The sequence below is a fragment of the Salmo trutta genome, unplaced genomic scaffold, assembly GCF_901001165.1.
Source record: "Salmo trutta unplaced genomic scaffold, fSalTru1.1, whole genome shotgun sequence".
NCBI classification, from domain to species: domain Eukaryota; kingdom Metazoa; phylum Chordata; class Actinopteri; order Salmoniformes; family Salmonidae; genus Salmo; species Salmo trutta.
The window spans coordinates 586,103-613,366 of NW_021823258.1; the positions used below are offsets into that span (position 1 = coordinate 586,103).

Below are 27,264 nucleotides of genomic sequence, written 5' to 3' on the forward strand. Positions count from 1 at the left end.
CCCTCGCCCCCGGCCCCTCGCCCCCGGCCCCTCGCCCCCGGCCCCTCGCCCCCGGCCCCTCGCCCCCACCCTCGGCCCCTCGCCCCCAAGCTCGGCCCCCACCCTCGCCCCCGGCCCCTCGCCCCACCTTCGCCCCCCTGCCCCACGCCTACCCACTATCCCTCTCTATTCATTTAAATTCAATTCAAAGGGCTTTATTGGCATGGGAAACATGTTAACATTGCCAATGCAAGTGAAGTAGATAATAAACGAAAGTGAAATAAACAATAAAAATGTCTCTCTCTGTCTCTCTCTCTCTCTCTCCACCTCTCTCTCTCTCTCTCTCTCCACCTCTTCCTCTCTCCACTACAACAACCTTGTAAACCCGTAGAGGGGGAGGGGAGGAAGGAAGAGAGTTTAATCTAAGCAGATTATGATGTAAACTGTTGGAGGGGAAGGAGTGGAAGTGGGGAAGAGATATGCCTGGCTGGCTGCTACAGTAACTTCCAGTGGCAGGGCTGGTTGTAGCAGCCAGCAGTGTCCTGTCTCCTACTAACCTCTCTGTCTCTCTCTCTCTCTCTCTCTCTCTCTCTCTCTCTCTCTCTCTCTCTCTCTCTCTCTCTCTCTCTCCTTGAGCCACGGCCCTAAACCTACGCCCTTCGTCCCTCAGCACGGACTACCCAGGGGCCTCTTTTCTAACACCCCATTTAGAGCCTACTGAGAAGGATTACAACGTTAGGCTTTTAGGGACAGCGTTTCCTGTAGTTACAGCTGAGACATTTAGAAGTTTATTCTTTGGAGGAGGAAGTATGGTCTCCTGTTCGCTGGAGTAAGATCTTTGGTGGCAGAACTTTTCTTGGATTTGACTTTGGGTTTTTCTTTTGTTTGAAGAAAGAAGTTGAACACCTCTGGTTTCTCCTCTTCTTTCCCTGCGGACGTGTTTATTGGAGAGGTAGAGGAGCGAGGGAGGGAGCAGCATGGAGGAGTGAAGCAGACGGAGGTGTGGATTGATGAATGGATGAATAGAAGCTGGAGAGAAAGAGCCTGGTCTAGTGATGTGGTATACAATGTTGATTTTGGGGCATTAACTCTCAGCACCACAAACGAGATAAGCTTGGTAGTGTGGATGTTATCTCTAGTGTACACTTGGTAGTGTGGATGTAACCCTAGTGTACACTTGGTAGTGTGGATGTAACCCTAGTGTACACTTGGTAGTGTGGATGTAACCCTAGTGTACACTTGGTAGTGTGGATGTTATCTCTAGTGTACACTTGGTAGTGTGGATGTAACCCTAGTGTACACTTGGTAGTGTGGATGTAACCCTAGTGTACACTTGGTAGTGTGGATGTAACCCTAGTGTACACTTGGTAGTGTGGATGTAACCCTAGTGTACACTTGGTAGTGTGGGTGTTATCTCTAGTGTACACTTAGTAGTGTGGATGTTATCTCTAGTGTACACTTGGTAGTGTGGGTGTTAACTCTAGTGTACACTTGGTAGTGTGGATGTTAACCCTCTTCTAAAGAAGCAGTCATGTTGCTTGTACAGGGTGGTGTTTGACTTCGTCAGAACCTTCCAGAACCCTGGATCACTGGGGCAGCATGGAGCTGCTGAATCTAACGTGATCAAACTGTTCCAACTGGGATCCTCCTTTAACCCTGTCTTTGGACAACACTGTCTGGTCCTCCTTCTCCCTGACTTCCTGAGTCTCTAGGGAACATACAGACTCCTGTTCCAACTGGGATCCTCCATTAACCCTGTCCTTGGACAACACTGTCTGGTCCTCCTTCTCCCTGACTTCCTGAGTCTCTAGGGAACATACAGACTCCTGTTCCAACTGGGATCCTCCATTAACCCTGTCCTTGGACAACACTGTCTGGTCCTCCTTCTCCCTGACTTCCTGAGTCTCTAGGGAACATACAGACTCCTGTTCCAACTGGGATCCTCCATTAACCCTGTCCTTGGACAACACCGTCTGGTCCTCCTTCTCCCTGACTTCCTGAGTCTCTAGGGAACATACAGACTCCTGTTGGGTTGTTGTTTGTTTGAATACAGTACATCTGATAAAACCCAGTGGGTCGACCCCTGCAGATGCTGTCAGTGGGGTCGTCAGCAACCGTAGTGATGCATCGTCGGAACGGCGGCGGTCGGAACGTTGGCGTTGGCGTCGGGATGCGTGGGCGGGAGAGGAGCGCCGGGATGACACGGATCATCACCCTGTGGATTATCTGGTCCAGCTGGCTCTGCTTCATGGCCAACGCTCAGATGAAGATACCGCCAGAAACGTGAGTACCCTAATCATGGCCTCACCCAAAACATGTGGACCTCACACCCCTCTTGCACTGTCAGTAGAATAGTACTGTATATCTATAGTTCATGTTACTGTCCCCTATACACTGTCAGTATAATAGTACTGTATATCTATAGTTCATGTTACTGTCCCCTATACACTGTCAGTAGAATAGTACTGTATATCTATAGTTCATGTTACTGTCCCCTATACACTGTCAGTAGAATAGTACTGTATATCTATAGTTCATGTTACTGTCCCCTATACACTGTCAGTATAATAGTACTGTATATCTATAGTTCATGTTACTGTCCCCTATACACTGTCAGTAGAATAGTACTGTATATCTATAGTTCATGTTATCCATCACTGTCAGTGTGCTGTGCTGTAGCCCCAGTTAAACTGTGCATCCCAGAAGTTACTGGGTTCAACATACAGTAGATTTCTCCTGGAGCTGAGAGTAGGACTGAAGAGGAGTGATGTTGCTAGGTGTGTGCTGTAACACTGTTAGACGGACGGACGGACGGACGGACGGACGGGGGTTACGTAGCGTTTGTGTGCTGCCCAAGAGACTCCTCATTGACACACTGTCCTGATGCTGAGGTAAAGGCTCTACTCACCATTGAACTGGATACCTGCAACACAGAGAGAGATGTACCTAGAGTAGTGTCTTCCAATAGATAGACACATATAGAGAGAGATGTACCTAGAGTAGTCTCTTCCAATAGATAGACACATATAGAGAGAGATGTAGCTAGAGTAGTGTCTTCCAATAGATAGACACATATAGAGAGAGATGTAGCTAGAGTAGTCTCTTCCAATAGATAGAGAGACACATACAGAGAGAGATGTACCTAGAGTAGTCTCTTCCAATAGATAGACACATATAGAGAGAGAGATAGCTAGAGAGACAGAGAGAGAGATGTACCTAGAGTAGTCTCTTCCAATAGATAGAGAGAGAGATAGCTAGAGAGACAGAGAGAGAGAGATGTACCTAGAGTAGTCTCTTCCAATAGATAGACACATACAGAGAGAGATAGCTAGAGAGACAGAGAGAGAGAGAGATAGCTAGAGAGAAAGAGATAGCTAGAGAGACAGAGAGAGAGAGAGAGAGAGACAGAGAGAGAGAGATAGCTAGAGAGATAGAGAGAGAGAGATAGCTATAGAGACAGAGACAGAGAGAGAGATAGCTAGAGAGACAGAGAGAGAGAGATGTACCTAGAGTAGTCTCTTCCAATAGATAGAGAGAGACACATACAGAGAGAGATAGCTAGAGAGACAGAGAGAGATGTACCTAGAGTAGTCTCTTCCAATAGATAGACACATATAGAGAGAGATGTAGCTAGAGTAGTGTCTTCCAATAGATAGACACATATAGAGAGAGATGTAGCTAGAGTAGTCTCTTCCAATAGATAGAGAGACACATACAGAGAGAGATGTACCTAGAGTAGTCTCTTCCAATAGATAGACACATATAGAGAGAGAGATAGCTAGAGAGACAGAGAGAGAGATGTACCTAGAGTAGTCTCTTCCAATAGATAGAGAGAGAGATAGCTAGAGAGACAGAGAGAGAGAGATGTACCTAGAGTAGTCTCTTCCAATAGATAGACACATACAGAGAGAGATAGCTAGAGAGACAGAGAGAGAGAGAGATAGCTAGAGAGAAAGAGATAGCTAGAGAGACAGAGAGAGAGAGAGAGAGAGACAGAGAGAGAGAGATAGCTAGAGAGATAGAGAGAGAGAGATAGCTATAGAGACAGAGACAGAGAGAGAGATAGCTAGAGAGACAGAGAGAGAGAGATGTACCTAGAGTAGTCTCTTCCAATAGATAGAGAGAGACACATACAGAGAGAGATAGCTAGAGAGACAGAGAGAGATGTACCTAGAGTAGTCTCTTCCAATAGATAGAGACACATACAGAGAGAGATAGCTAGAGAGACAGAGAGAAATAGCTGGAGAGACAGAGAGAAATAGCTAGAGAGACAGAGAGAGAGACAGAGAGACAGAGAAAGAGGCAGATACTGAGACAGAGAGACAGATACTGAGACAGAGAGAAATAGCTAGAGAGACAGATACTGAGACAGAGAGACAGAGAGAGAGCTAGAGAGACAGACAGAGAGAGAGAGAGCTAGAGAGACAGAGACAGAGAGACAGAGAGAAATAGCTAGAGAGACAGATACTGAGACAGAGAGAGAGAGAGAGCTAGAAAGACAGACAGAGAGAGAGAGAGCTAGAGAGACAGAGATACTGAGACAGAGAGACAGATACTGAGACAGAGAGACAGAGAAAGAGACAGATACTGAGACAGAGAGACAGAGACAGATAGAGAGAGAGACAGAACTAAGACAAAGAACTAAGAACTGAGTCAGAGTCACATCAGTGGTGGGAAAGCCTTGTCTTAGAGAGCTCCTCTGATTGTGTGTTCATGTTGGGAGGCCCTCAGAACTGTATTCTCATATCCTCTCACCAAGTGTGTTAGCCAGCTTTCTGTGACTGGACCTACAACGTCACCATGAATTTATCTGGAAATGTGTTTCCTTATACACTATCAGTAAAACAAATCTGTCTCCTCTGAAATGAATGTGTATTATGATCTCCCCCATATTATGGTCAACCTGTCATCAATACCATCATCCCTAAAATACCACGGTTGTAGGGTTATATACTGACTCATTTCATTTACAATGTGTAGCTGCGAGCTAAGCTAACCGTTTGTCCAGGACTTGAAACAAGGCTCAGTGTCTGTGATTGTCCTTTTATCTGTCCTCCACTGTCCAGGGGGTCAGGAAGGATTGGGTTCTCTGTATGGGTTTAAAGCAAAGGCTGAATGACAGTGTATATACGCTTAGCTTCCCAGTGTAAGCATTTAGCATATTAGCTCTATAGCGTTAGCTTCATAGACTTTTAGCATGTAGCATATTATCTTTTCATTGTTAGCTTGTACCATATTAACTCTCCAGCATTAGCATAGCATATTAGCTCTGTAGCATGCAGCATAGTAGCGCCCCTGTGTTAGCATGTAGCATAATAGCCCTCCAGTGGGGCTTCCTGGATGCTCTTACCAAAGATATAGATAGTGACACTGTAGCCCACTATATTGTAGGTTATTATAATAACCTCTTGTACGCTAGCTGCTTCCTCTGCTCCTCTGGCTGTGTTGAGCCATCTGTTCCCCAGCTCACCTCTCTAACCCCCATCTGTTACCCAGCTCACCTCTCTAACCCCCATCTGTTCCCCAGCTCACCTCTCTAACCCCCATCTGTTCCCCAGCTCACCTCTCTAACCCCCATCTGTCCCCCAGCTCACCTCTCTAACCCCCATCTGTTCCCCAGCTCACCTCTCTAACCCCCATCTGTCCCCCCAGCTCACCTCTCTAACCCCCATCTGTCCCCCAGTTCACCTCTCTAACCCCCATCTGTCCCCCAGCTCACCTCTCTAACCCCCATCTGTCCCCAGCTCACCTCTCTAACCCCCATCTGTTCCCCAGCTCACCTCTCTAACCCCCATCTGTTCCCCCCAGCTCACCTCTCTAACCCCCATCTGTTCCCCAGCTCACCTCTCTAACCCCCATCTGTCCCCCCAGCTCACCTCTCTAACCCCCATCTGTTCCCCAGCTCACCTCTCTAACCCCCATCTGTTCCCCAGCTCACCTCTCTAACCCCCATCTGTCCCCCAGCTCACCTCTCTAACCCCCATCTGTCCCCCCAGCTCACCTCTCTAACCCCCATCTGTCCCCCAGCTCACCTCTCTAACCCCAGTCCCCGCTGGTGGTTTAGTAACACACACACACACACACACACACACACACACACACACACACATAAAGTACATTATGGCCACACAACTCTAATGAAAATAAATTCATTTTCAAGAAGCATCTGTTCTAAGTAACCAGAACATCGACCTTCTGGAACGAGGCTCCAGTACAGTTAAGTAACTAATATAACACATGTGGTATTGTGAGCTCATTAGGACATGTCTAGGACCCAATGCCATGAATCAGAGAGAAGCTCAATTCATCAATCAAATGTCTTCTATTAAGCCCTTTTGTTTCATCAGCAGTTTGTTTCCAGAGACCCAGCCTAAACCCCGGAGAGCCATACAGAGGCTAGGAAAAACTCCCTAAAATGCAGGAACCTAGGAAGGAACCTAGAGAGGAGACTAGCTGTGTTTTGAATAAATTCATTCTGAAGAACCAGGCAGGTGCTGTTGCCATGGACTACTAGAATAAATTGACAGTAAACCGAGCTCTTCTATTGGGCCAATTGTACTTCAATTGTATTTGGGTTTTTACAAAGCTTACAGTAATTTCCTGTATTTCCTTTCTGTTTTTCAGGGTTCAGCAATGGGCCGTCTCCTATGGAAAACAAATCATTTCTCTTTCAACAAAATACTCTGGGGCTCTTCTACTTCAAAAGGTAACCCACAGAAACCACCTCTGATTTAGAGATGGATGAGTGGGGGGGAACAGTGTGTGTGTGTGTGTGTGTGTGTGTGTGTGTGTGTGTGTGTGTGTGTGTGTGTGTGTGTGTGTGTGTTGAGGGGCTTCCCTGCAGGGTGAGCTCAGCCCTGAAATCAAAGAGAGAAGGGCGGCAAGATAACGATTTGTATGATCACTGCTGTTTGTGGATGTTGAATGGAGACTGTGTTTGCGTGTGGAGGAAATACTGTCGGGGGTTTGGGAGGCCACGTTGATGACATTATCAACGCAGGAGATATTCATTTGTATGTTTGTGTGAAAGAGACAGAATAGAGTACTGTACTTTCATGTTGTTGGATAAGAAGAGAGTGAGGAGGATAGAGGAGAGAGAGGAGGAAAGAGAGGAAGGAGGGAGGAAAGAGGAAGGAGGGAAGAGAGGAAGGAGGGAAGAGAGGAAGGAGGGAAGAGAGGAAGGAGGAAAGAGAGGAAGGAGGAAAGAGAGGAAGAGAGAGGAAGAAAGAGAGGAAGGAAAGAGATGAAGGAGGAAAGAGAGGAAGGAGGAAGGAGAGGAAGGAGGGAAGAGAGGAAGGAGGAAGGAGAGGAAGAGAGGAGGAGAGAGAGGAAGGAAGGAAGAAGGATAGAGATTGATGGAGAGATGATTCCAGAATGTGGATTTACAGGGTTAATCTGGATCATATGACATCACAATGGTTTTAGGCTGTGAGGGGAGGGGTTAGGGAACCCTTCCTCCGTCTACCAATCGGAAGCAGCCTTACTGTACAGTGCAGACTACATAACTGAAATGCCGGCCACTGGAATGACACACTACTGTAAAATGACCCTCTCTCATACCGTAGGCTATTTAATAGGAACCAGAAACAGAACATGGAACTATAGTACGGTGTACCTTTTAGGAAATTCTCCCCCTCAGAGGTGTAAGACTTGTGGCTGAGGGTGTCCTAAAAGGTATACCGTACCATGACTGTCTAATCAGTTGATAAAACATACAGATAGATTGGATTAGCCTCATTGTCATATGAGTGTGTTTCTGTCTGTCTTTCTGTTTCTATCCCTTTAGTGCAGTGATATACTGGTTTAGACTTGGTGCTTGTCTTTCCTATGTCAGATTTCCTTTATATAAGTTCTGCTCTGTTTCCTGTTCACGGTGTGAGTCGTGAGGAGAGGACAGCCCTTGTAGGTGCTGATGATGTGTGTGTGTGTGTGTGTGTGTGTGTGTGTGTGTGTGTGTGTGTGTGTGTGTGTGTGTGTGTGTGTTGGCCTAATTACCATCCTAGGTGTGAGTCCCAGCACTTCTCAGTAATTAGCACATGCTCTCTGTTCCCTAGCGACCCTGAAGACTACCCAGCAGGACCTGACAACATCTGTCTGGCCTAACACACACACACACACTCACTCTTTCACTCACTCACTCACTCACTCACTCACTCACTCACTCACTCACTCACTCACACACTCACTCACTCACTCACTCCACACACTCACTCACTCACTCACTCACTCACTCACTCACTCACTCACTCACTCACTCACTCACTCACACACACACACACACACACACACACACACACACACACACACACACACACACACACACACACACACACACACACACACACACACACACCACACACACACACACACACACACACACACACACACACACACACACACACTACGTATCACACACACATGTCTGTGCAGTCCCCCTCCCTAGTCTCTGAGCTCATGTTGTAGACAATAATCTGACTGGATGGAATAAAATAACACGTCCTTAAGCTTTTCAGATGTTACATTATGCTGGGGAATATAATGTCTTATTAGCATTATACTGGGGAATATAATGTCTTATTAGCATTATACTGGGGAATATAATGTCTTATTAGCATTATACTGGGGAATATAATGTCTTATTAGCATTATACTGGGGAATATAATGTCTTATTAGCATTATACTGGGGAATATAATGTCTTATTAGCATTATGCTGGGGAATATAATGTCTTATTAGCATTATGCTGGGGAATATAATGTCTTATTAGCATTATACTGGGGAATATAATGTCTTATTAGCATTATGCTGGGGAATATAATGTCTTATTAGCATTATACTGGGGAATATAAGTCCTTATTAGCATTATCTGGGGAATATAATATAATGCTTATTAGCATTATACTGGGAGATAATGTCTTATTAGCATTATGCATGGGGAATATAATGTCTTTAGGCATTATACTGGGGAATATAATGTCTTATTAGCATTATACTGGGGAATATAATGTCTTATTAACATTATACTGGGGAATATAATGTCTTATTAACATTATGCTGGGGAATATAATGTCTTATTAGCATTATACTGGGGAATATAATGTCTTATTAGCATTATGCTGGGGAATATAATGTCTTATTAGCACTATACTGGGGAATATAATGTCTTATTAGCATTATACTGGGGAATATAATCTGTTTTATTAGCATTATACTGGGGAATATAATGTCTTATTAGCATTATACTGGGGAATATAATCTGTTTTATTAGCATTATACTGGGGAATATAATGTCTTATTAGCATTATACTGGGGAATATAATGTCTTATTAGCATTATACTGGGGAATATAATGTCTTATTAGCATTATACTGGGGGATATAATGTCTTATTAACATTATACTGGGGATATAATGTGACTTATAAAGCCACTGTGGTTGTGTTGACAGTAGGCTGCTCAGTCAGCGTTTATAAAGCCACTGTGCTTGTGTTGACAGTAGGCTGCTCTGTCAGCGTTTATAAAGCCACTGTGCTTGTGTTGACAGTAGGCTGCTCTGTCAGCGTTTATAAAGCCACTGTGCTTGTGTTGACAGTAGGCTGCTCTGTCAGCGTTTATAAAGCCACTGTGCTTGTGTTGACAGTAGGCTGCTCAGTCAGCGTTTATAAAGCCACTGTGCTTGTGTTGACAGTAGGCTGCTCTGTCAGCGTTTATAAAGCCACTGTGCTTGTGTTGACAGTAGGCTGCTCTGTCAGCGTTTATAAAGCCACTGTGCTTGTGTTGACAGTAGGCTGCTCTGTCAGCGTTTATAAAGCCACTGTGCTTGTGTTGACAGTAGGCTGCTCTGTCAGCGTTTATAAAGCCACTGTGCTTGTGTGACAGTAGGCTGCTCAGTCAGCGTTTATAAAGCCACTGTGCTTGTGTTGACAGTAGGCTGCTCTGTCAGCGTTTATAAAGCCACTGTGCTTGTGTTGACAGTAGGCTGCTCTGTCAGCGTTTATAAGCCACTGTGCTTGTGTTGACAGTAGGCTGCTCTGTCAGCGTTTATAAAGCCACTGTGCTTGTGTTGACAGTAGGCTGCTCTGTCAGCGTTTATAAAGCCACTGTGCTTGTGTTGACAGTAGGCTGCTCTGTCAGCGTTTATAAAGCCACTGTGCTTGTGTTGACAGTAGGCTGCTCTGTCAGAGCTTAGAAAATATAGGATGTTTGTTTTTTGCCTTTTCTTCCTTCCCTTCTTTCCAGGTCTGTGTGTGTGTGCGTGTGTGTGTGTGTGTGTGCGTGTGTGTGTGTGCATGCCTGCGGCTCTGTCTATCTGCAGTTTCTATGTCTATATTTGTCATTTGGGGACAGAATAAAGTCCGGTCTGTGTCCCAAATGGCACCCTATTCCCAATGAAGTGCACTACTTTTGACCGGGGCCCATGGAGTTCTGGTCAAAAGTAGTGCACTGCATAGGGAATAGGGTGCCGTGTGGGACTAACCTCCTGGATTAACCCTGGACGACCTGGCTGACAGCTTAGTTTGATAGGAACACAATTCCCATCCATAGAGTCAGAGAACAGCACATACAATCATAACAGTATTTTAGTGACAGACGGGAAAGGCTCTCGTGCTTTAATAGACTTAGGTTTCCTCTTTCCTGGCTCCTCCTCCACCCCGCTCTACCTTTCCTGGCTCCTCCACCCCGCTCTAACCTTTCCTGGCTCCTCCACCCCGCTCTAACCTTTCCTGGCTCCTCCACCACCCCGCTCTAACCTTTCCTGGCTCCTCCACCCCGCTCTACCTTTCCTGACTCCTCCACCACCCCGCTCTACCTTTCCTGGCTCCTCCACCCTGCTCTACCTTTCCTGGCTCCTCCACCACCCCGCTCTACCTTTCCTGGCTCCTCCACCCCGCTCTACCTTTCCTGGCTCCTCCACCACCCCGCTCTACCTTTCCTGGCTCCTCCACCACCCCGCTCTACCTTTCCTGGCTCCTCCACCCCGCTCTACCTTTCCTGGCTCCTCCACCCCCGCTATACCTTTCCTGGCTCCACCACCGCTCACCTTTCCTGGCTCCTCCTCCCCGCTCTACCTTTCCTGCTCCTCCACCACCGCTTTTTCTGGCTCCTCATGCTCTACCTTTCCTGCTCCTCCACCCCCTCTACCTTTCCTGGCTCCTCCACACCCCGCCTACCTTTCCTGGTCACACCCACCCTCCACCCCGCTCTACCTTTCCTGGCTCCTCCCCACCCCGCTCTACCTTTCCGGCTCCTCCTCCACCCCCCGCTCTACCTTTCCTGGCTCCTCCACCACCCCGCTCTACCTTTCCTGGCTCCTCCACCCCGCTCACCTTCCTGGCTCCTCCACCCCGCTCTACCTTTCCTGGCTCCTCCACCCCGCTCTACCTCTCCTGGCTCCTCCTCCACCCCGCTCTACCTTTCCTGGCTCCACCACCCCGCTCTACCTTTCCTGGCTCCTCCTCCACCCCGCTCTACCTTTCCTGGCTCCTCCTCCACCCCGCTCTACCTTTCCTGGCTCCTCCACCACCCCGCTCTACCTTTCCTGGCTCCTCCACCCCGCTCTACCTTTCCTGGCTCCTCCACCACCCCGCTCTAAACCTTCCTGGCTCCTCCTCCCACCCCGCTCTACCTTTCCTGCTCCTCCACCACCGCCGCTCTAACCTTTCCTGGCTCCTCCTCCCCGCTCTACCTTTCCTGGCTCCTCCTCCACCCCGCTCTACCTTTCCTGGCTCCTCCTCCACCCCGCTCTACCTTTCCTGGCTCCTCCACCCCGCTCTACCTTTCCTGGCTCCTCCTCCACCCTGCTCTACCTTTCCTGGCTCCTCCACCCTGCTCTACCTTTCCTGGCTCCACCACCACCCCGCTCTACCTTTCCTGGCTCCTCCACCCTGCTCTACCTTTCCTGGCTCCACCACCCCGCTCTACCTTTCCTGGCTCCTCCTCCACCCCGCTCTACCTTTCCTGCCACAGTCTGTGTGTTTGTATTTGTTTATTTGACAGGGTTCATGTACAAAACATATTATACTAGATTTTAGCTGCATAGCTAATTTCTTAGAACCCATAAGAGCGCAACACCATAATACACCATAATACACCATAATATACCATAATATAGCATAATACACCATAATACACCATAATACACCATAATACACCATAATATACCATAATATAGCATAATACACCATAATACACCATAATATACCATAATACACCATAATACCATAATATGCAGCTTGTTTGAGCTTGGTAATGAGTAGATTTCTCATACACCACATCGTACATACAGTATATGTTATTCTCATTAGCTTTGGAAAAGATCACTGTGAAAATTACAAGTTAAAACATTCACTTAATCTTCATCATAAACATCATCATCATCATCATAAACAGATCAATACTAAACTCATTATTCATGGTAAAGACAGCTGCATCTTCACACATGACTTCACCTGATAGTTAGCTGATTGATTACTGATTGGGGTTGTGTTTATTGATTGGTTGGGTGGTTGCTTGGGAAGCAACGTTTGCTTTTAATTTCCGTTGCCCGGAGGGGGGGGGAATCTGTGCTGCTCACTCAGCCACTGCTTCTATGATGCCCTCTTTTGACCATAAAGAGGCTGCATTTATGTTTATGGTGTTTGTACAAGACAGGTTAAGATAACATGGGACACACTGGGACGTTTTATCGTTGTCTGGAAGGTTTCTATGTGTTTTTCCTTCCTGGTTACTTTGGAATGGAACTCTTCTACAATCAATAGACGGTACAATTTCCGCTACTTCCTCCACACTCACCTGCTGAAGCCTTACGGCCTGCCTTAGCTTTATACTATTGTTCCCATGGCATTGAGGAGTACACCACATCAGTCACCGGCTTTATCAATAAGAACATCGAGGACGTCGTCCCCACAGTGACTGTACGTACATACCACAACCTGAAGCCATGGATTACAGGCAACATTCGCACTGAGCTAAAGGGTAGAGGTGCCGCTTTCAAGGAGCGGGACTTTAACCTGGAAGCTTTTAAGAAATCCCACTAAGCCTTCCGACGAACCATCAAACAGGCAAAGCGTCAATACAGGACTAAGATCGACGTGAGTGCTACGGGGCGGTAGTCATTTAGGCAGGTTACCTTAGTGTTCTTGGGCATAGGGACTATGGTGGTCTGCTTGAAACATGTTGATATTACAGACTCAGACAGGGAGAGGTTGAAAATGTCAGTGAAGATACCTGCCAGTTGGTCAGCGCATGCTCGGAGTACACGTCCTGTTAATCCGTCTGGCCCAGCAGCCTTGTGAATGTTGACCTGATTTAAGGTCTTACTCACATCGGCTGCGGAGATCGTGATCATAATTACCTCGACACCCATGACCCTGCACATTGACACATTGACTCTGTACCAGTACCCCTGTATATAGCCCCACTATTGTTATGTACTGCTGCTCTTCAATTATTTGTTATTCTTATCTCTTACTTTTTTTTGTATTTTCTTAAAACTGCATTGTTGGTTAAGGGCTTGTAAGTAAGCATTTCACTGTAAGGTCAACACCTGTTGTATTCGGCGCATGTGACAAATACAATTGGATTTGATTTGCTGAAGGCCTGAAGCTTTCTAGGAGTGTCCCCTTGTCATCTCCCTCCTGCCCTCTGATCCAGTGATCCAGCCTGGAGTTCTATTCCCTCTGATCCAGTGATCCAGCCTGGGGTTCTATTCCCTCTGATCCAGGGATCCAGCCTGGGGTTCTATTCCCTCTGATCCAGGGATCCAGCCTGGGGTTCTATTCCCTCTGATCCAGGGATCCAGCCTGGGGTTCTATTCCCTCTGATCCAGTGATCCAGCCTGGGGTACTATTCCCTCTGATCCAGTGATCCAGCCTGGGGTTCTATTCCCTCTGATCCAGGGATCCAGCCTGGGGTTCTATTCCCTCTGATCCAGAGATCCAGCCTGGGGTTCTATTCCCTCTGATCCAGTGATCCAGCCTGGGGTTCTATTCCCTCTGATCCAGTGATCCAGCCTGGGGTTCTATTCCCTCTGATCCAGTGATCCAGCCTGGGGTTCTATTCCCTCTGATCCAGTGATCCAGCCTGGGGTTCTATTCCCTCTGATCCAGGGATCCAGCCTGGGGTTCTATTCCCTCTGATCCAGTGATCCAGCCTGGGGTACTATTCCCTCTGATCCAGTGATCCAGCCTGGGGTTCTATTCCCTCTGATCCAGGGATCCAGCCTGGGGTTCTATTCCCTCTGATCCAGGGATCCAGCCTGGGGTTCTATTCCCTCTGATCCAGGGATCCAGCCTGGGGTACTATTCCCTCTTATCCAGGGATCCAGCCTGGGGTTCTATTCCCTCTGATCCAGTGATCCAGCCTGGGGTTCTATTCCCTCTGATCCAGTGATCCAGCCTGGGGTTCTATTCCCTCTGATCCAGTGATCCAGCCTGGGGTACTATTCCCTCTGATCCAGTGATCCAGCCTGGGGTTCTATTCCCTCTGATCCAGTGATCCAGCCTGGGGTACTATTCCCTCTGATCCAGGGATCCAACCTGGGGTTCTATTCCCTCTGATCCAGTGATCCAGCCTGGGGTTCTATTCCCTCTGATCCAGTGATCCAGCCTGGGGTACTATTCCCTCTGATCCAGGGATCCAGCCTGGGGTTCTATTCCCTCTGATCCAGGGATCCAGCCTGGGGTTCTATTCCCTCTGATCCAGTGATCCAGCCTGGGGTTCTATTCCCTCCTGCCCTCTGATCCAGGGATCCAGCCTGGGGTACTATTCCCTCTGATCCAGGGATCCAGCCTGGGGTTCTATTCCCTCTGATCCAGTGATCCAGCCTGGGGTTCTATTCCCTCTGATCCAGTGATCCAGCCTGGGGTTCTATTCCCTCTGATCCAGTGATCCAGCCTGGGGTTCTATTCCCTCTGATCCAGGGATCCAGCCTGGGGTTCTATTCCCTCTGATCCAGTGATCCAGCCTGGGGTTCTATTCCCTCTGATCCAGTGATCCAGCCTGGGGTTCTATTCCCTCTGATCCAGTGATCCAGCCTGGGGTTCTATTCCCTCTGATCCAGTGATCCAGCCTGGGGTTCTATTCCCTCTGATCCAGTGATCCAGCCTGGGGTTTTATTCCCTCTGATCCAGGGATCCAGCCTGGGGTTCTATTCCCTCTGATCCAGTGATCCAGCCTGGGGTTCTATTCCCTCTGATCCAGGGATCCAGCCTGGGGTTCTATTCCCTCTGATCCAGTGATCCAGCCTGGGGTTCTATTCCCTCTGATCCAGGGATCCAGCCTGGGGTTCTATTCCCTCTGATCCAGTGATCCAGCCTGGGGTTCTATTCCCTCCTGTCCTCTGATCCAGTGATCCAGCCTGGGGTTCTATTCCCTCTGATCCAGTGATCCAGCCTGGGGTTCTATTCCCTCTGATCCAGTGATCCAGCCTGGGGTTCTATTCCCTCTGATCCAGTGATCCAGCCTGGGGTTCTATTCCCTCTGATCCAATGATCCAGCCTGGGGTTCTATTCCCTCTGATCCAGTGATCCAGCCTGGGGTTCTATTCCCTCTGATCCAGTGATCCAGCCTGGGGTTCTATTCCCTCTGATCCAGTGATCCAGCCTGGGATTCTATGCCCTCTGATCCAGTGATCCAGCCTGGGGTTCTATTCCCTCAGCCTGGCCATTTCTGAGATACTGGAACCAGCACTCCTGGCACCGACGATCATACCACGCTCAAAGTCCCTTAGGTCACTCGTTTTGCCCATTCTAACGTTTAATCGAACAGTAACTGAATGCCTTGATGCCTGTTTGCCTGCTTTATATAGCAAGCCACAGCAACATGACTCACTGCTTGTAGGAGCGAACCATTTTCGTGAACGGGGGTTGTGTACCTAATAAACTGTCCACTGAGTGTATGTGTGTGTTTAAGTTAATGTGTTGGTATGTGAGAGGTGATGAGGGCAGAAGGTTAACACCATTGTCAAAGACTGACTGTGGTAAAAAAACAACAGGAGATGATTAACAGACGACTTTAATCCACCAACAGCTGTTGAATAGTCACCAGCTGGGACAACAGAGTCGGATAGCGGTTTGTCAAGGTTCTATTTAGAGATAAGCTCTTTGTTCTCTAGCCAATCCAATACCAAGATCCAACTCTTCTCTGATTGTTGTCATATAATACGTTACATGTGTCTCTTATGACAGCTCCCTTGTGGAAGTGGATTCAATTACAGACTTGAAAACACCTGATTCCTGAAAGATAATAAAACCTGACAGTTCACCTGTGCAGTTAACATGACATGATATCAGGGACCGTTGGTTACTTAAACATGTTTATTAACGGTATTTAACCCTTTCCTCTCCAGAAATACAAAGACATTGAGCCCACGGTGAAGATGGAGGAGGTGGACGGAGAGGAACTGGTGAAGAAGTTTGCTGAGGAGATGGAGGGCATGCTGGGTAGGAAGATGAAGTCTGTCAAGAGACTGGCGGAGGCAGCGGAGGACGCTGATCTATACCATGAATTCAACGCTACCTTAGAGGTCAGTCACAGTGTAATCACACCACTGTGTTCCTCCTTACAAATACACTTTTTAAGGGCTGTTGTTCAAACCGATCGTCACAGACTGAGTTGGTGTACAGTGCATTCAGGGAGTATTAAGACCTCTTGACTTTTTCCACATAATGTTACATTACAGCCTTATTCTAAAATGGATTACCTTTTTTTTCCCCCTCATCAATTTACACACAATAGCCCATAAGGACATCACAATACCCCATAATGACATCACAATACCCCATAAGGACATCACAATACCCCATAATGACATCACAATACCCCATAAGGACATCACAATACCCTATAATGACATCACAATACCCCATAATGACAAAGCAAAAACAGGTTTTTAGACATTAGACATGTATAAAAAATAAAAAACGGAAATATTACATTTACATAAGTATTCAGACCCTTTACTCAGTACTTTGTTGAAGCACCTTTGGCAGCGATTACAGCCTTGAGTCTTCTTGGGTATGACGCTACAAGCTCGGCACACCTGTATTTGGGGAGTTTCTCCCATTTATCTCTGCAGATCCTTTCAAGCTCTGTCAGGTTGGATGGGGAGCGTTGCTGCACAGCTATTTTCAGGTCTCTCCAAAGATGTTCGATTGGATTCAATTCTGGACTCTGGCTGGGACACTCAAGGACATTCAGAGAATTGTACCGAAGCTTCTCCTGCATTGTCTTCGCTGTGTGCTTGGAGTTGTTGTCCTGTAGGAAGGTGAACCTTCGTCCCAGTCAAAGGTCCTGAGCTCTCTGGAGCAGGTTTTCATCAAGGATCTTTCTGTACTTTGCTCTGTTCATCTTTCCCTCAATCCTGACTAGTCGACCAGTCCCTGCAGCTGAAAAACATCCCCACAGCATGATGCTGCCACCACCATGTTCAATCTTGGTTTCATCGGACCAGAGAATTTTGTTTCTCATGGTCTGAGAGTCCTTTAGGTGCCTTTTGGAAAACTCCAAGTGGGCTTTCATGTGCCTTTTACTGAGGAGGGGCTTCCATCTGGCCACTACCATAAAGGCCTGATTGGTGGAGTGCTGCAGAGATGGTTGCTTTTCTGAAAGGTTCTCCCATCTCCTCAGAGGAACTCTAGAGCTCTGTCAGAGTGACCATCAGGTTCTTGGTCATCTCCCTGACCAAGGCCCTTCTCCCCTGAATTCTCAGTTTGTCCTGGCAGACAGCTCTAGGAAGAGTCTTGGTGGTTCCAAACTTATTCCATTTAAGAATGATGGAGACCACTGTGTTTTTGGGATCTTCAATGCTGCAGAAATGTTTTGGTACCCTTCCCCCGATCTGTGCCTTGACACAATCCTGTCCTGGAGCTCTACAGACAATTCCTTCAACCTCATTGCTTGGTTTTTGCTCTGACATGCACTGTCAACTGTGGGACCTTATAGGTGTGTGCCTTTCCAAATCATATCCAATCAATTGAATTTGCAACAGGTGGAGTCCAAACAAGTTGTTGAAACATCTCAAGTATGATCAATGGAAACAGGATGCACCTGAGCTCATAGCAAAGGGTCTGAATACTTTTTCTTTATACTATTTAACACATTTGCAAAAATGTCTTAAAACCTGTTTTCACTTTGTCATTTTTGGATATTGTGTGTAGATTGATGAGGAATTTGATTTATTTAATACATTTTAGAATAAGGCTGTAACGTAAAAAGTCAAGGGTACTGAATACTTTCCGAATGCAAAGTACACGTAACAAATATAACTTTATTATTATACATATAAAACACAAAACAAGATCATTACAGCTGTACAAAATATTCAAGGTTTGAAATGTACAGCAGCTATTGACCTTTGTGATGTGCACTCTGTTGCAGTTTGACCTTATCTTTTCCTATGATCTCTGTTGCAGTTTGACCTTATCTTTTCCTATGATCTCTGTTGCAGTTTGACCTTATCTTTTCCTATGATCTCTGTTGCAGTTTGACCTTATCTTTTCCTATGATCTCTGTTGTAGTTTGACCTTATCTTTTCCTATGATCTCTGTTGCAGTTTGACCTTATCTTTTCCTATGATCTCTGTTGGAGTTTGACTACAGTAACTCTGTGATTTCTCTCTCCTCATCAGTTTGACTACAGTAACTCTGTGATTTCTCTCTCCTCATCAGTTTGACTACAGTAACTCTGTGATTTCTCTCTCCTCATCAGTTTGACTACAGTAACTCTGTGATTTCTATCTCCTCATCAGTTTGCCTACAGTAACTCTGTGATTTCTATCTCCTCATCAGTTTGACTACTATAACTCTGTGATTTCTATCTCCTCATCAGTTTGCCTACAGTAACTCTGTGATTTCTCTCTCCTCATCAGTTTGACTACAGTAACTCTGTGATTTCTATCTCCTCATCAGTTTGACTACTATAACTCTGTGATTTCTATCTCCTCATCAGTTTGACTACTATAACTCTGTGATTTCTCTCTCCTCATCAGTTTGACTACTATAACTGTGATTTCTCTCTCCTCTTCAGTTTGCCTACAGTAACTCTGTGATTTCTCTCTCCTCATCAGTTTGACTACTATAACTCTGTGATTTCTATCTCCTCTTCAGTTTGACTACAGTAACTGTGATTTCTCTCTCCTCATCAGTTTGACTACAGTAACTCTGTGATTTCTATCTCCTCATCAGTTTGACTACAGTAACTCTGTGATTTCTCTCTCCTCATCAGTTTGACTACTATAACTCTGTGATTTCTATCTCCTCATCAGTTTGACTACTATAACTCTGTGATTTCTCTCTCCTCATCAGTTTGACTACTATAACTCTGTGATTTCTCTCTCCTCATCAGTTTGACTACAGTAACTCTGTGATTTCTCTCTCCTCATCAGTTTGACTACTATAACTCTGTGATTTCTATCTCCTCATCAGTTTGACTACTATAACTCTGTGATTTCTCTCTCCTCATCAGTTTGACTACTATAACTCTGTGATTTCTCTCTCCTCATCAGTTTGACTACTATAACTCTGTGATTTCTCTCTCCTCATCAGTTTGACTACTATAACTCTGTGATTTCTCTCTCCTCATCAGTTTGACTACTATAACTCTGTGATTTCTATCTCCTCATCAGTTTGACTACAGTAACTCTGTGATTTCTCTCTCCTCATCAGTTTGACTACTATAACTCTGTGATTTCTATCTCCTCATCAGTTTGACTACTATAACTCTGTGATTTCTCTCTCCTCATCAGTTTGACTACTATAACTCTATGCTGATCAACTCAGTGGATAAAGATGGAAACGCTATCGAGTTGGGAGGAGAGTTTCCTCTGGAAGAGAATGAACACTTCAACAAGCTCCAGGTCAACACTCTGCAGAGCGACATACAGGTTCCCACCAACGTATACAACAAAGGTCAGCTAGCGGTGGTTCATTTTGCTGCTCAGGACAGACAGGGTTGGGTTAGCTCCCTGTCTTTAGCTGTTTAGGACAATGCCGTGGTCTCTCAACATTATCCAGACAGAGTTGGGTTAGCTCCCTGTCTTTAGCTGTTTAGGACAATGCTGTGGTCTCTCAACATTATCCAGACAGGGTTGGGTTAGCTCCCTGTCTTTAGCTGTTTAGGACAATGCTGTGGTCTCTCTACATTATCCAGACAGGGTTGGGTTAGCTCCCTGTCTTTAGCTGTTTAGGACAATGCCGTGGTCTCTCTACATTATCCAGACAGGGTTGGGTTAGCTCCCTGTCTTCAGCTGTTGCCTTTTTGCTCCGCCGAATGAAATCCATTTGATGTTGTTGTCATTACTGCTTCAGAGGCCTTTTAGGGAGGAATGTTCATCAGATACTAACTCTTTACCCTGTTCCCTCCCTCCCTCACTCACTCTCTCACTCTCTCTTTCACGCTCACTCTCTGACCCTCTCTCTCTCTCTCTCACACTCACTCACTCACTCACTCACTCACTCTCTCACTCTCTCTTTCACTCTCACTCTCTGACCCTCTCTCTCTCTCTCTCTCTCTCTCTCACTCACTCACTCACTCACTCACTCACTCACTCACTCACTCACTCACTCACTCACACACACTTTCTCTCTCTCTCTTTCTTTCTCTCTCTCTCACACACTCACTCTCTCTCACACTCCCTCTCTCTCACACTCCCTCTCTCACACACTCTCACTCTCTCTCACTAACTCTCTCACTCTCTCTCTCACACACATTTTCTCTCTCTCTCTCTCACACTCACTCTCTCACTAACTCTCTCTCACACACTCTCTTTCACTCTCTCTCTCACACTCACTCTCTCTCACTTCCTCCCTGTCCCTCTGCTTCTACTCCCCTCTCCCTCCTCTCTCTCTCTCTGTCTCCCTCGCTCCCTCCCTCTGTCTGGTCAGACCCTGGTATTCTAAATGGGGTGTACATGTCGGAGGCCCTGAACGATGTGTTTGTGGATAACTTCCAGAAGGACCCTACTCTAACCTGGCAGTACTTTGGCAGTGCTGCTGGCTTCTTCAGACTCTACCCAGGTAACAACACACACACACACACACACACACACACACACACACACACACACACACACACACACACACACACACACACACACACACACACACACACACACACACACACCCCAGACAGACAGACCCACAATACTGTACAGGCACGCACACACACACCCCAGACAGACAGACCCACAATACTGTACAGGCACGCACACACACGCCCCAGACAGACAGACAGACAGACAGACAGACAGACAGACAGACAGACAGACAGACAGACAGACAGACAGACAGACAGACAGACAGACAGACAGACAGACAGCTAAGCTAAATCTACAGATCAGCACTCCACACTGCAGCAGGCCCAGCTGAACCCAATAGCCTTGCTAGGTTTAACTGACAGCAGTTTTAATGGAGAATAGCAGTGTCTATATCTGAGTCTATCAGGTCATTAGAGGCATAGGGGGACTCAGCTGTTTCAGTCTATATCTGAGTCTATCAGGTCATTAGGGGTATAGGGGGACTCAGCTGTTCCAGTCTATATCTGAGTCTATCAGGTCATTAGGGGTATAGGGGGACTCAGCTGTTCCAGTCTATAACTGAGTCTATCAGGTCATTAGGGGTATAGGGGGACTCAGCTGTTTCAGTCTATATCTGAGTCTATCAGGTCATTAGGGGTATAGGGGGACTCAGCTGTTTCAGTCTATATCTGAGTCTATCAGGTCATTAGGGGTATAGGGGGACTCAGCTGTTCCAGTCTATATCTGAGTCTATCAGGTCATTAGGGGTATAGGGGGACTCAGCTGTTTCAGTCTATATCTGAGTCTATCAGGTCATTAGGGGTATAGTGGGACTCAGCTGTTCCAGTCTATATCTGAGTCTATCAGGTCATTAGGGGTATAGTGGGACTCAGCTGTTCCAGTCTATATCTGAGTCTATCAGGTCATTAGGGGTATAGGGGGACTCAGCTGTTCCAGTCTATATCTGAGTCTATCAAGGTCATCTGAACTGATAATTCAGCATTGTACCATATTGTGAGTTCACACCAGGCATTTCCAATACACCATTTCCACAGGCATCGCATGGACCCCAGATGAAAATGGTGTCGTCACGTTTGACTGCAGGAACAGAAACTGGTGAGTTCCTAAACTGCGTCCCAAATGGCACCCTATTCCCTACATAGAGCCCTGGTCAACAGTAGTGTACTATATAAGGAATAGGGCCCTGGTCAACAGTAGTGTACTACATAGGGAATAGGGTTGAATTTGGGGCGTAGTGTAGCCCATATCTGTCTGTCTGTCTCCCGCTCCTGTGTCTGTCTGCCTGTCTGCCTGTCTGTCTGCCTGTCTGTCTCCCACTCCTGTGTGTGTCTGCCTGTCTGTCTTTCTGCTCTGAGAGCCTTTTTGTTAGGAGGAAAGAGGAAGTCATCTGTAAGTGTTTCCTGTGTGAGCCTGTAGTCATGAGGAAGTAATCTGTTAGATTCCCTGAACCCAGCAGTTCCTTGGCTATCTAGCTCCACTAATCTGTTATTTCGGTGACTGGCCGTCTGTCCTTACTCTCCTTGGTCTGTAGGGAATTACAACCCCCACGCTGCTGCTACCTGATAGGCTGGCTATTACCATCCCTGGGTCTGGTGGCCACGGCAACCTGAACAGCAGGTCCTGTGGGGAAAACAAGTGTCTGGGTCAAGGGGTCACTATTGAGGAGTGATTTGTGATCTGTCCGGTATGTTTTGACAGTATAGATTAGGTCCGTACGGTCTAACTAAATGTAGAGCAGAGCAGAGGTCATTTGGAATCACACTCTCCTGATGAGTTGTTGCCCTGGCTGAGTAACTAGGACTGGAAAAGTCTGGTAGCTTCCACTAAATCCCCAGGTTTTCCAGGAATCCCAGTTGAAGAGTTGTCAGGTTTCCTGCTTATTCACACTGAGGGTGGCTTGATGTTCAAACGTTTGGTTTGTTTTTTCCATACCTTTGTTTATGTACTTTTCTGCACATGATGTCCCAATAAATCAGCACTATGTTTGCATTTAAGCCTCAGTTTGGGATTCTTCCTAATTTGGTTTAAAGAACCTTAAACCTTTTCCTGCAGTGGGGTAATCAGGGTCAGACAGAGTGTTTCTTGGTAGTCTGAAACAAATCTACTTTGAAACTAAAATGTACACCTCACACACATGGTTATGGGCTTAGAAAAAATAACACACGTCTACCAAGACTCGGTGTCCTCAGTCTTGGATGTTGAGATTGTCCTCAGTCTTGGATGTTGAGAGTGTCCTCAGTCTTGGATGTTGAGATTGTCCTCAGTCTTGGATGTTGAGTGTCCTCAGTCTTGGATGTTGAGCGTGTCCTCAGTCTTGGATGTTGAGAGTGTCCTCAGTCTTGGATGTTGAGTGTCCTCAGTCTTGGATGTTGAGTGTCCTCAGTCTTGGATGTTGAGAGTGTCCTCAGTCTTGGATGTTGAGAGTGTCCTCAGTCTTGGATGTTGAGAGTGTCCTCAGTCTTGGATGTTGAGAGTGTCCTCAGTCTTGGATGTTGACAGTGTCCTCCTTCTTGGATGTTGAGAGTGTCCTCAGTCTTGGATGTTGAGAGTGTCCTCAGTCTTGGATGTTGAGAGTGTCCTCAGTCTTGGATGTTGAGAGTGTCCTCAGTCTTGGATGTTGAGTGTCCTCAGTCTTGGATGTTGACAGTGTCCTCCTTCTTGGATGTTGAGAGTGTCCTCAGTCTTGGATGTTGAGAGTGTCCTCAGTCTTGGATGTTGAGAGTGTCCTCAGTCTTGGATGTTGAGTGTCCTCAGTCTTGGATGTTGACAGTGTCCTCCTTCTTGGATGTTGAGAGTGTCCTCAGTCTTGGATGTTGAGAGTGTCCTCAGTCTTGGATGTTGAGAGTGTCCTCAGTCTTGGATGTTGACAGTGTCCTCAGTCTTGGATGTTGACAGTGTCCTCCTTCTTGGATGTTGAGAGTGTCCTCAGTCTTGGATGTTGAGAGTGTCCTCAGTCTTGGATGTTGAGAGTGTCCTCAGTCTTGGATGTTGAGCGTGTCCTCAGTCTTGGATGTTGAGCGTGTCCTCAGTCTTGGATGTTGAGAGTTTCCTCAGTCTTGGATGTTGAGAGTGTCCTCATTCTTGGATGTTGAGAGTGTCCTCATTCTTGGATGTTGAGAGTGCCCTCATTCTTGGATGTTGAGAGTGTCCTCATTCTTGGATGTTGAGAGTGTCCTCATTCTTGGATGTTGAGTGTCCTCATTCTTGGATGTTGAGAGTGTCCTCATTCTTGGATGTTGAGAGTGTCGTCGGTCTGATGGTTAAAACAATGGCTTGGTGTGGTATGTAAGAAGTTCCCTGTCGACAGAGGACAGGATAGGAGAGGAGCGTACGGCCATCCTCCACCCTCCCTCCCTCCCTCCTCCCCTCCCTCCTCCCCTCCCTCCCTCCCTCCCTCCCTCCCTCCTCCCCTTCCATCCTCTCTTTATTCTTATCCTCCACCCTCCCTCCCTCCCTCCCTCCCTCCCTCCCTCCTCCTCTTCGATCCTCTCTTTATTCTTATCCTCCACCCTCCCTCCCTCCCTCCCTCCCTCCTCCTCTTCCATCCTCTCTTTATTCTTATCCTCCAGTGTGCCCTCCCTCCCTCCCTCCCTCCCTCCCTCCCTCCTCCCCTTCGACCGTCTCTTTATTCTTATCCTCCAGTGTGCCCTCCCTCCCTCCCTCCTCCCTCCCTCCCTCCCTCCCTCCCTCCCTCCCTCCCTCCCTCCTCCCCTTCGACCGTCTCTTTATTCTTATCCTCCAGTGTGCCCTCCCTCCCTCCCTCCTCCCTCCCTCCCTCCCTCCCACCCTCCCTCCCTCCTCCCCTCCTCCCCTCCGACCGTCTCTTTATTCTTATCCTCCAGTGTGCCCAAGCTCATTAACCTCTCAGGAGATGTTCCTGGACAGTTCTGACTCCTCCTTCCAAATGTTCCATTGTTCCGTTTCAGAACCATAGAACCAGCTGGAATTCTAAGAATGTCTGGGTAATCGTGTATCGACTGAACCCTGACCTCTTGTATAAACGTTTGGCCTTGGCTTGCAATAGGTCCAGCCAGATAGGCCTTTAGAACAGACAGGCCTTTATAATCCGTACTGTAAACTGTACATCCCACCTTTGTTGATATCCAAATGCCCCAACAGACCAACAAATACCTGAAAACTAAATATCTGATTGATTTAATCAGTTGACCTTTGCCCTCTGCTCTGTTCCAGGTACATCCAGGCTGCGACCTCTCCCAAGGACATCATCATCGTAGTGGACGTCAGCGGGAGTATGAAGGGTCTTAGGCTCACTATCGCCAAGCACACTATTAACACCATCCTGGACACACTAGGGGAGAACGACTTTGTCAATGTCATCGCCGTGAGTAACTAGGAGATTAACACACACGCAGACATGCACACACACACTCACACACAAGCAAAACACACACAAGCAAAACACACACACACAAGCAAGCAAAACACACACACACACACATACAAGCAAAACACACACACAAGCAAAACACACACACACACACAAGCAAAACACACACACACACACACACACACACACACACACACACACACACATACACACCCGCAAAACACACACACACACATATACACACACACACACACACACACACACACACACACACACACACACACACACACACACACATACACACACACACACACACACACACACACACACACACACACACACACACACACACAAGCAAAACATACACACACGCCATTTAGGGCTGACCTGGTTTTAATTATACAGCTGCAATGGAATGAAATAATTGAATATAATGTGTGCATTTACAATCATACAAAATATCTTATGGTGAATTATGGCAGAATGATTCATTTATTAATACAACCCCATCTGCCCAATTCAGACAGTGTTTATGGTTAAATTGCTGGAAGGTCATAATGTATGATAAGGTAGCCCAGGCCAGAAGAGGATTGGACAACATGTGTCATGTGATGTTAAATACACTGCTGTTGTAACGTTTTACATCACAGAGATTCTCTGTTCCAGCTGAGATTACACCTGCTGACCTCCTTAACTCTCCCTGACCTGTTTCCCTATACGCTCACACACACACACACACCTGACCTGCTTTCCCCATGCGTTCTATCCCACAGTACAGCGACTACGTCCAATACGTGGAACCCTGCTTCAAGGGCACCCTGGTCCAGGCTGACCTGGACAACCGAGAGGTAACCAATGGAACTCTAATGCTCATTAACTCAATACATCAATTAAGGCCCATAAGCTGTTTGCTCATTAAGGCTGGTTAATAAGGCTCAGAGCGATAGGACTCACACCGGTGGGCCGGGTGCCACTAGACTACTGTTCCTGGCAGGGACTCGGAGTCACGAAGTGCTAAAGGGCTTTGATAGCACGACAACTCTTCCCTCTATCTGAACCCTCTCTCTATCTCTCCCTCCCTCCCTCTATCCCTAACTCCCTCTATCTATCTATCCCTCCCTCCCTCCCTCTATCCCTCCCTCCCTCTACCCTCCCTCCCTCTGTCCCTCTATCCATCTATCCCTCCCTCTATCCCTCCCTCCATAACTCCCTCCCTTCCTCCCTCCCTCCCTCTATCCCTAACTCCCTCCATCCCTAACTCCCTCCCTCCCTAACTCCCTCTATCCCCAACTCCCTCTATCCCCAACTCCCTCTATCCCTAACTCCCTCTATCCCCAACTCCCTCTATCCCCAACTCCCTCTATCCCTAACTCCCTCTATCCCCAACTCCCTCTATCCCCAACTCCCTCTATCCCTAACTCCCTCCCTCTATCCCTAACTCCCTCCCTCCCTCCCTCCCTAACTCCCTCTATCCCCAACTCCCTCTATCCCTAACTCCCTCTATCCCCAACTCCCTCTATCCCCAACTCCCTCTATCCCCAACTCCCTCTATCCCTAACTCCCTCCCTCTATCCCTAACTCCCTCCCTCTATCCCTAACTCCCTCCCTCTTTCCCTAACTCCCTCCCTCCCTCCTTCCCTAACTCCCGCTATCCCTCCCTCCCTCCCTCCCTAACTCCCTCTATCCCTCCCTAATTCCGTCGATCCCTCTCTCCTCTGCCTCCTTCAGTATTATCTCTTTCATTATTCTCATCTTCTTATGACATCACCGCTGCCAAATCCATCCTTCCCTCTCTCTCTTTCCCCTCCTATCAAATCAAATCAAAGTTTATTTGTCACGTGCGCTGAATACAACAGGAGTGAAATGATTACTTACAGGCTCTAACCAATAGAGCAGAAAAGCTAT

The 27,264-nt window shown here is 47.0% G+C and overlaps 1 protein-coding gene across 1 annotated transcript in view; it reads left to right on the forward strand.

Annotated features, from left to right (window-relative positions):
* Positions 1-1,364: 1,364 nt before the first annotated feature.
* LOC115189934 (voltage-dependent calcium channel subunit alpha-2/delta-4) overlaps positions 1,365-27,264 on the forward strand; it is a 65,915-nt gene continuing 40,015 nt past the window's right edge. The window contains exons 1-8 of the mRNA XM_029748444.1: positions 1,365-2,262; positions 6,604-6,685; positions 16,326-16,502; positions 19,722-19,884; positions 20,860-20,991; positions 22,046-22,106; positions 25,203-25,353; positions 26,133-26,207. Coding sequence (XP_029604304.1) covers positions 2,069-2,262; positions 6,604-6,685; positions 16,326-16,502; positions 19,722-19,884; positions 20,860-20,991; positions 22,046-22,106; positions 25,203-25,353; positions 26,133-26,207 — 1,035 coding nt within the window. The 5' untranslated portion in view covers positions 1,365-2,068. The remainder of the gene's footprint in view (positions 2,263-6,603; positions 6,686-16,325; positions 16,503-19,721; positions 19,885-20,859; positions 20,992-22,045; positions 22,107-25,202; positions 25,354-26,132; positions 26,208-27,264) is intronic.